The sequence below is a fragment of the Triticum dicoccoides genome, chromosome 7B (genome assembly GCF_002162155.2).
Source record: "Triticum dicoccoides isolate Atlit2015 ecotype Zavitan chromosome 7B, WEW_v2.0, whole genome shotgun sequence".
NCBI classification, from domain to species: Eukaryota; Viridiplantae; Streptophyta; class Magnoliopsida; order Poales; family Poaceae; genus Triticum; species Triticum dicoccoides.
Window position 1 is genome coordinate 657,457,713 of NC_041393.1, and position 8,973 is coordinate 657,466,685.

The window sequence follows — 8,973 nt, forward strand, 5'->3', positions numbered from 1 at the left end:
TCCATATCACTCTAGCCACCGGCCGGGCAAGTGAAAAATAAATGTCTGGAAGACTCAACCTCATTGCAAAAAGGACACTTGGGTTCCCAGGCCACCTTCTTTTTTTCATAACTTGCCTGGTAAGAACAGCATCCTGGGACATTTGCCACAAGAAGATTTTGATATGCCTTACCTAGGCGGACAAGCACAACATACGTACAGCAGCGAGTCGCGCCCGAGCACGACCCGTTTTGTCTAAAAAAAGAAAAAAAAAGAAAGGCAGAAGCTCAGCACCTTCCCGTGCCTTTCCTCGATCGTACTCGATCACACCGCCGCTTGCTTTCCTCAACTCCACTGCCGTCCCACCCCACCTCGCGACTGAAATCACCGCCAGCCCGACCGATCTCTTGCCTGGTAAAGCCCCCGGCCATCCGAGCCCATCGATGCCATGGTTCCTCTGCGGAGTATTCTGATGTTCACGGCGTCGAATTTGGTGCAGGGGAGGGGAGGGGAGGGAGAGCGAGGAGGAAATGCCGACCAAGAGGAGCGTGGGCACCCTGGGCGAGAAGGACCTCAGCGGGAAGAAGGTGCTCCTCCGCGCCGACCTGAACGTGCCGCTGGACGACGGCCAGAGGATCGCCGACGACAACCGCATCCGCGCCTCCGTGCCCACCATCAACTTCCTCATGGGCAAGGGCGCCAAGCTCATCCTGGCCACCCATCTGGTGAGCACTGAGCAGAGCACAGCCTTCTCGATCTGTGCCTACGGCGTTTTACTGACCAATTTGTGTTGCTTAAGCTGAGGGTGTCAGATTGGGGATTCAGTGTCAGACTCAAGTCATCTGTTAGTCCACTAATATCTTGGGAGTGGGTGGGGGGGTGGGTGGGTAGCCTGTTAGTCTCGTCCTTATAAAAAACCTAATCATAACAAAAATAGTGAGAATTAACTTAGAATTTCATTTTCTTGAATTGTTGGGTACCTTTCATACAGAACAGATTCCTCTGTCCAGTTCGTGTGAATTGCTTTTGTATATGTCGATTTGTCATTACAGTAATATGTAAAATAATTTGTTCAAGTGCGAGCTAATTAACTCTTCATAGACTTTCCAATATGCGATTAGGCTTCCATATTTTAGTGCTAAACCCTGCTTATTTACTTACTGTTTTTCTCTACTCTTAGCGATAATGTGTTGCTAACTACTACTTATTGATTAATGAAAATATGAGATGGCGTGGAGCTGTATCGTGAGAAATGTTCAGAGCTCATCCTCATGCCACTTAACTGTTTTTTTTTTGACATATTCTGAATTTTAACACTTAAAACCAACCCGGAACAACATCTTTTTTCAGAACATAAAAGTATAGCAAAAACTAACATTTCTAATACTAACGTTGTTTTCTTTTCAGGGCCGGCCAAAAGGTGTCACCCCGAAGTACAGCTTGAAGCCTCTTGTTCCACGCCTGTCTGAGCTTCTTGGAGTTGATGTACGTTATAACAACATAACTCATGGTTATTTTTTGCTTAATCTGAAACCCTGGCTGATCTTATATTTTCTTGATTTGTTCATGTGCTTTAAAAAGGTTGTGATGGCGAATGACTGCATAGGTGAGGAAGTTGAGAAATTAGCTACTGCTTTACCAGATGGAGGTGTTCTACTTCTAGAAAATGTAAGATTCTACAAGGAGGAAGAAAAGAATGACCCTGAGTTCGCCAAGAAACTAGCATCTGTTGCTGATCTTTATGTAAATGATGCCTTTGGCACTGCACACAGAGCACATGCTTCAACAGAGGGAGTTACCAAGTATTTGAGGCCTGCTGTCGCTGGATTTCTTATGCAGAAGGTATATATTGCCGAAGTTGCATTGGTCCATGAACTACTGAAACCGTTCCACTGCTACTATTTACAGTATCAGTACAAGTGATGTCATTCTTGAGCTAAGTGTCCCAGATAATGATTGCCATCATTGTAGGAACTTGACTATCTTGTTGGAGCTGTTGCCAACCCGAAAAAGCCATTTGCTGCCATTGTTGGTGGATCCAAAGTGTCAACCAAGATTGGGGTGATCGAGTCTCTTTTGTCGAAGGTTGACATCCTCATCCTTGGTGGCGGTATGATTTACACATTTTACAAGGCCCAGGGGCATGCTGTTGGGAAATCTCTTGTGGAGGAAGACAAGCTTGAACTGGCAAACTCTCTTACTGAGATGGCCAAGTCGAAGGGGGTCTCTCTTTTGCTTCCCACTGATATTGTAGTAGCTGATAATTTTGCTGCAGATGCTGAGAGCAAGGTATGATCATTCAATAGTAGTGGTTGTGTATTAGAATTTCTATTCATTGCAAGTATTATTATACCGGAAAAGGCTTTTGCCCCGCTTTATATATAAAGCAAGCAACCACATAACCATTCATACAAGTCAGGTACAAGAAAATGGAAGAAAATACATCTGCTGGAGGCACCAACTAATGCAATGCAAGTACTATTTGATCCTAATCAGTGTCACAAGAACTTACTATGGAATCTGCACCCAAAGAATTTATGTTGGCATAGATAATTGTAGTTCATAACTGGCAGAGCAAGACATGCATGGTTCTGTGATTCTGTAATACATGTCTGGCATTATCTGTATCATGTATGTCATGTTGCATTGTACATGGAAACGAACTCGACACAACTGTTCATTGTTTGGAATGGAGTTATTTGCTAGCTATCATGGACTCATCCTGACACCATTTACAGATTGTTCCTGCCTCTGCTATTCCTGATGCTTGGATGGGTCTTGACATTGGCCCAGATTCTATCAAGAAATTCAGTGAAACTTTGGACACTACCAAGACTGTCATCTGGAATGGGCCGATGGGAGTTTTCGAATTTGAGAAGTTTGCTGCTGGCACCGATGTGAGTACCCATATCCAGCACATGTACTTTCTACAGTGCACATATGTGTTTGTGTTCTGCACTTCTGCTGCTAAAACATGCATTCTTTCTTCAGGCGATCGCGAAAAAGTTGGCTGATATCACAGCAAAAGGCGTGACAACCATCATCGGCGGTGGCGACTCTGTTGCTGCCGTCGAGAAGGCTGGTTTGGCGAGTAAGATGAGCCACATTTCGACCGGAGGTGGCGCAAGCCTGGAGCTGTTGGAAGGCAAGACCCTCCCAGGCGTCCTTGCTCTCGACGACGCATAGGCTGGTGGCAAGACGTGTTTACCCAGTCGTTGCGCCACTCTGTTGTTCAGACCCTTGGTGTACAGATGCGAGTGTATCCTGAAATAGAAGTAGAGGTTTCTCTGAAGGTTTTGTCAGACGAGCAGTAGTAAATAAGCTTGACTTCCGTCGCAATGGGAGCAGAGTATCTCGCACAAGCAAACCTTTATTGGTCGATGTAACAGTGTAGACTTCTGTAAACTGCATGGCTTGAGCTGTGTTTGTTTTGAGTTCCTTTTGTGAGAATAAAGGGGTGCCGTTTTCGAGTAGGGCGTTTTGGAGGCCAATTTTTTTTTGGAAAAAGTCAAAACTGAAACTTTTCAGTTTCAAAAACTTTTGAAAGTGAATATATACATATACAGGGATGTAATGTATATGCATGTAAAATTTCATGACGAGATACCTTAAATTGCGAGCTGCAAAAAAAAAAGGAACTTTGAGCATGAACGGGGCAAGTGCTGAAAAGCCACATGTTTGTTTTTCTTTGTGTAGCTCTCATTTTTAACGTATTTCATCATAAAAATTTACATACATGTACATTATGTCTCCGGATGTATGTTTAATTTTTCTCAAATATTTTTAAAACATAAAAGTACGAATTTTCATTTTTTTTTAAATTCGCCTCCATGGAGCTCGGCCTCCCTTCAGCATTTTTGGCCTTTTTGCCCATTTAAAAAATATCTAGTGGTATTTTTGTGCGGTCTATCAAAACGAAATGCATCATCTGGAACATCTTGCTGAAGTACAAGTCAGACTAATTAACCTTAAGGCCAACTCCACTGCACGACCCTATCCTGTCCGCCCCCGTCCGTTTGGGGTAGAAAGGACAAATGAGACGGTCCAGCGCGCGACGGCCTGGACCCATCTTGTCCGTTTTGTGTCCACGCCGACCCATTTTGAGCGGAAACTTGCGCCGGTTTTGGGTCGCGGCGGACAACAAACGGACGCGCGCCTCGTCCGCGTCGGGGCCGCGTGGTAGGCGGCCACCTACCTCCCACCCGCCCACATCAATGCGCACGGGCGGGCGGCCCCACCTGTCATCCGCACATCGAAAGGTCGTCGTCCTTCTTTAAGTGGAAACCGTGGACCGGTCGTCGTCCACACTGCCCCATGCCACCCCACGGCCTCCTCGAAACCCGACAGCCAAATCCTAGCCAAGAACTCGCCGGCCGGCCGCCCGCATCCATGGGGCTCTGGAACTACGGCCGCAAAGGCAAGCACGACCGCGAGGTTGGCTCCTCGTCGGGGCGTCACCGCGGCTCGGTGAAGAAGGAGGAGCCGTCCTCGCCATCGCCGCCACGCCGGGCCCCCTCGCCGCCCGCGTTCTCCATCGCCCCCGCGTCCACCAGCGAGCGCGACCGGCACTATATCCGCGCGTCGGTGTGCCGCCGTTATTGGGAGACGAGGACGCCGCTCCCCTGGAGCGACGCCCACCTCCCTAACAACTGGCACCTGTCGGACGACCGCGTGCTGATCCCACCGGTCCCGGTGACCGGCCGTGCGCGCCGCGAGGAGATCGAGCGCCGCCGCCGCCTCCTCCCAGACGACCTCTACTATGACGAGAGGTACGCCCCCGACTCGCCATTGTGGGACACTTGGTTCCGCGATGAGCACGACACGCACGGGCGTCCTTCTTCGCCGGCACATCGATGGGGCCACGGTGGCCACGCCCAGAGCGCCGAGCGGCTACTCCCCAGGAGCGCGGGCGTAGGCGGGTGCGCGGCCTCACGCCCACGCCGTCTCCGTCGCCATCTCCATCGCCACCACCACCACCTCGCATGACGGAGGAGGAGGAGGCCCGTCTCGTGCAGTGTGTCATGGAGGACTCCATGACACGCACAGTGAGCGGCAATGGGACGGCTTGGAGGAGGCCATGGCACTCTCTGCCGCTGGCGACGTCGCCTTCCCGGAGCTGCAGATGGCGGCCGTCACTGAGGAGAGGAGGGACGACGCAATGCAGGAGGAGCCGCCGGCCGCGTTCCAGGAGCTGCTGGGCCAGGGATGGGGCTGGTCCTGCACTGCTCCGGAGATGGCCGCCGGCGTGGGCGTGAACTAGTGCGCCACTCCGCCGTGGTCACTGGAGTGGGAGGTGTCGCCACGGGAAGAGGAGGTGCAGGCACCTCCCGCCGTCCAGCCCGCCCCCGTCTACCACGCACCGCACGCACCGCCGCCCCACCTGTGGACGCCGGCGGCCTACGTCGACCTCATCAGCGACGACGACGACACCGGCGGCCACTGAAGACAGCCACGGCGACGGCATCGACGGGCACGAGCAGGAGCGCGCCGGTGGCGGCCGTTTTTCCTTTTTCTTTTTATGTTTAATTATTAATGTGACTCGGACGTGAAACTGGGCCGTTTTTTGTGGCCGTGACCCCCCTAACTAAGTTTTATGTTTATTAAACTGTGTTTATTTACTTTTTAGTCATTTTATTTATGTTTTCTGTTTTTTTAATACTTTTCTGACACGGACGTGATTTGGGGTGCGGCCGCGCGGTGGGCGCACGCATGACCCAACGGACAAAGCCGGACACGGGCGTACCCATCGGCGCCCCAAAGGAACAAAATCTGACCAATCCGGACGTCCGTTTGGGGACGTGCGGTGGAGTTGGCCTAACATCATTCAAACTTTTGGTTCTACATGAAACTTTCTTTTTAAAGGATTCTACATGAGTTGGTATATTTCGTTTATTTTACAGCCTTGAAAGTGAATGGGGATTAGTTACACTGATCTTTGCCAATGTGGATTATTTACAGCCTCTTTCCTTTCTACAGTTAAGTCAGTATAAGCCATATCAAAACAGTTCCATGACTAGCCTTTACTAAAGGTATTCCTTCTTATTTTTAGTTGTAACTTGTCGCCTCCCAAGTCAATGATGTCGAAATAGTGCAAAGAATAGTAGCAGTACTCTCTTTAAGTCTGAACCGAATGCTAGCCAAAAACGTCTTGAATGAAATAAATTTTGCCATATTTGATCCAGACGTAGCACCGATCACAGGAAAAAACACTAGGCTTCACAGATTTGCAGGGGAATCTTATTCTTCATAAGATCATAGGTAGGGTGCACAAATAATTAAATGGGAGCGATATAAATAAATACAGATGTAAGACCTAAAGAATCTGCTAAACCACATGGAGGTAGAAGTATTTTTTTTTTGCATAGTAATACGTGTCTTATTAATAACATAAAGATTCAGTTACAAGCCACGTAAACATCGATATTACAGGACTGAAAAGATAGGATAATCCTATGCAAAAAACCAGCGTCTGGCCCTCTTCACTAAGGAAAAGGAGACAGATCACCTCTTGACCCGAGCTCGACGCGGCTCCATCGTTGATCTGCAGCTTTACGGACCTCCAAAGTAGTTTGCCTGAAGCAAAACCATTGTCGTTGAAAGAATCAGACCGGGGCAACGTGTCCCCGGACACGCTATCGAACTCCAGAACTGACACCCCCGCACGACTACGACGTCGGAGGAGGAAACCAGAACTGTCAGCCTCCAACCACAAACCCAACACAAGATGCACCATCTTCCAGCTGTCACTTGCGTAGACAAGCGTCCGCGCGTACTTCTGGACGACAAAACCTCCCTGTTTCACCATGACGTCGGAGATAACGCCGCAGCAACGGGGACAGAGCAGAAGAAGAGACACACCTGATGGAGTCGCCGCCGCCGCCTCGCCGACACCATCCATGAACCCTAACATCGCCGATCTGAAGGATCGACAAACACATGATGCCACCAACTTCCAGACGCCGCCATGAAGGACACCGCCGGTGTGGGAGTGAAATTGAGGCAGATTTATTCGTTCGGGCGCCGCTCCCACCACCCCAACGGCGGCGCACCACGACCTACAAGTCCAAACCCTAACTACAGAGCGGAGGAACGGGGTCCCCCCTCCCTCCTGCTGCCGGAGCAGCAGCCGAAGAGAGAGGGGGCCAGCGCCCTCGCCGGTGGAGATCGGTGGAAAAGGATCGCCTCCCTAGTCGCCTCCTCGTGATGGCGACGGCTATGGAGGTAGAAGTATAAGATGTACAATTTCTAGGTCGAATTTCCGTATGTACAAAATCTGCTAAACCACATGCATGGCAGGAGTGACATGCATGGCTTCCACTCGCCAACTCTTTTACTCAAATTCCCACAAACCAAACACGATGTCACTCCCTCTAATCAATCAATAGACTTTTATTCTCCTCATCCCTCAACTCCCATTCTCCATCTCTAATTCACACAAACCAAACACGCTGTCACTGCCATCAACAGCTGCGCTGAATCGGCGCCTCGGTGGGATACCACGTTAGATGGCCCCTAACCACAGTGTCCACTTCGTGAGGCTTCTACTGCTTATTACTCTATTTTCTTACCTATCCAGAAGTATGTAAACCTCGGGAGACCCTGCAGTGGAGAAGCGAGGCACCGGACAATGGGTGCACATAGTTTCCTAAAAAACATAAAGTTACTAGAGATTTTAATTTTTCGATGCCTATATGTGTTGACTTCATTTTTTGGCTTGCCTGATAAGGTTCTAGAAGCTACCACAAATGAAAAAGAATGCTCAACATAAAAATTCTTTGTCTCCTGGAGACGAACAATTCACTTTTTAGAATCACCTCAATCCAAGTCCGTATGCAAATACTACAACCAAAACAGATCGACCTGACCATAACCAAAACTTAGCGCCCGACCCAAACACTCATGCTTGATTCATTGTGGGGGGTTTTCGACCCCCAATACGGCATCTACTGAAAAAAGTGTCCAACATGAAAATTGCCGCCATCGTCGTGGCGCAAAACTTTGGTTTTTGGATCATCTCCATCCGAGGTCATATGCAGCCTTCAGAGCTAAAATACATGCGCCTGATTTCAGACATCATTTAATACATGTCTGATACATGGTGTCAGTCATTCAGCCCCAAAGATTGCGTCGAAAAAAACTTTCAACATGAAAAGTCTTCAGCCCGTCGAACTGAACAACTTTTTTGCTTTGGATCATTTTAATCCAAGGTCATATGCAGCCCATGGGTCCCAAAAGCTGAATTGTTCTCTCAAGCCCACCATAAATTCGAGTTAGTTAATTATGATAAGATTTGAAGGAGATTTGGAGTCCTTGTACGGGAAGTCCAGCCACCGCATATTTGGATGAGAAGTAACGACCGATTCAACACCACATAATTGACAAACACGTCTATTTTCTACCTTTTCTCATTTACCCTAGTTTTTTTTCTCTTTCTCGTTCTTCGTGTTCAATGGATGCGATCTACGATGCCCTAGGGGCGATCAGGTCGACCTAGGGCAGTCCATAGCCTCCGCGCCCTAACAGGGTCCTTCCCGGACGTGTGGGCTTTCGGGGTCCTGAAAAGACCATGTCAGCGTGTCTCGTGAATCACGCTCCCGACGAGACTCCTCCAGCGGCGTGTGTTGCATACCACACTTGACACCAGGGGTACACGGTGGCGTCTTTGCGTGCGTACACATTGTTTGCGACTCCACTAGGGAAGGAAGATCAAGAATCAACCATGTTTAATCTGCACAAGGCCTTAGAAGTTGACTTTGATAACATCATAGTAAACCGTGTGAGAGGATTTCTCATCCTACACAAGACCGTTTAAGCCAAGGTGCTAATCGGCCAACACAAGCTTCTCCAAGCAAGGTGAATAAACAAGTGTGGCATGGTAAGTCACCTAATGCAGAAATTTCAGAATCCGACAAGCAAAAGGAGACCAAGGAACCAATTGTTGAGGATAATCAGGCTAATTCTAGTGGTGATATAATTTATGTTCATCAAGGTCTC

The 8,973-nt window shown here is 48.8% G+C and overlaps 1 protein-coding gene across 1 annotated transcript; it reads left to right on the forward strand.

The window, feature by feature from the left end:
* The first annotated feature begins 258 nt into the window (after positions 1 to 258).
* On the forward strand, positions 259 to 3,452 carry LOC119337870 (phosphoglycerate kinase, cytosolic-like). The gene is made up of 7 exons (XM_037610099.1): positions 259 to 393; positions 479 to 704; positions 1,387 to 1,464; positions 1,561 to 1,821; positions 1,951 to 2,268; positions 2,718 to 2,876; positions 2,971 to 3,452. Exons 2-7 carry the CDS (start codon positions 510 to 512, stop codon positions 3,163 to 3,165), a joined length of 1,206 nt encoding a protein of 401 aa, XP_037465996.1. The 5' UTR covers positions 259 to 393; positions 479 to 509; the 3' UTR covers positions 3,166 to 3,452.
* Positions 3,453 to 8,973: the final 5,521 nt, after the last annotated feature.

Bases quoted from the DNA above. Each gene is read 5' to 3' on its own strand.
- LOC119337870 (XM_037610099.1), top strand. From the start codon at position 510: ATGCCGACCAAGAGGAGCGTGGGCACCCTGGGCGAGAAGGACCTCAGC. The intron at 705-1,386 runs GTGAGCACTGAG...TTTTCTTTTCAG, and splicing joins TCATCCTGGCCACCCATCTG to GGCCGGCCAAAAGGTGTCAC. The intron at 1,822-1,950 runs GTATATATTGCC...CCATCATTGTAG, and splicing joins CTGGATTTCTTATGCAGAAG to GAACTTGACTATCTTGTTGG.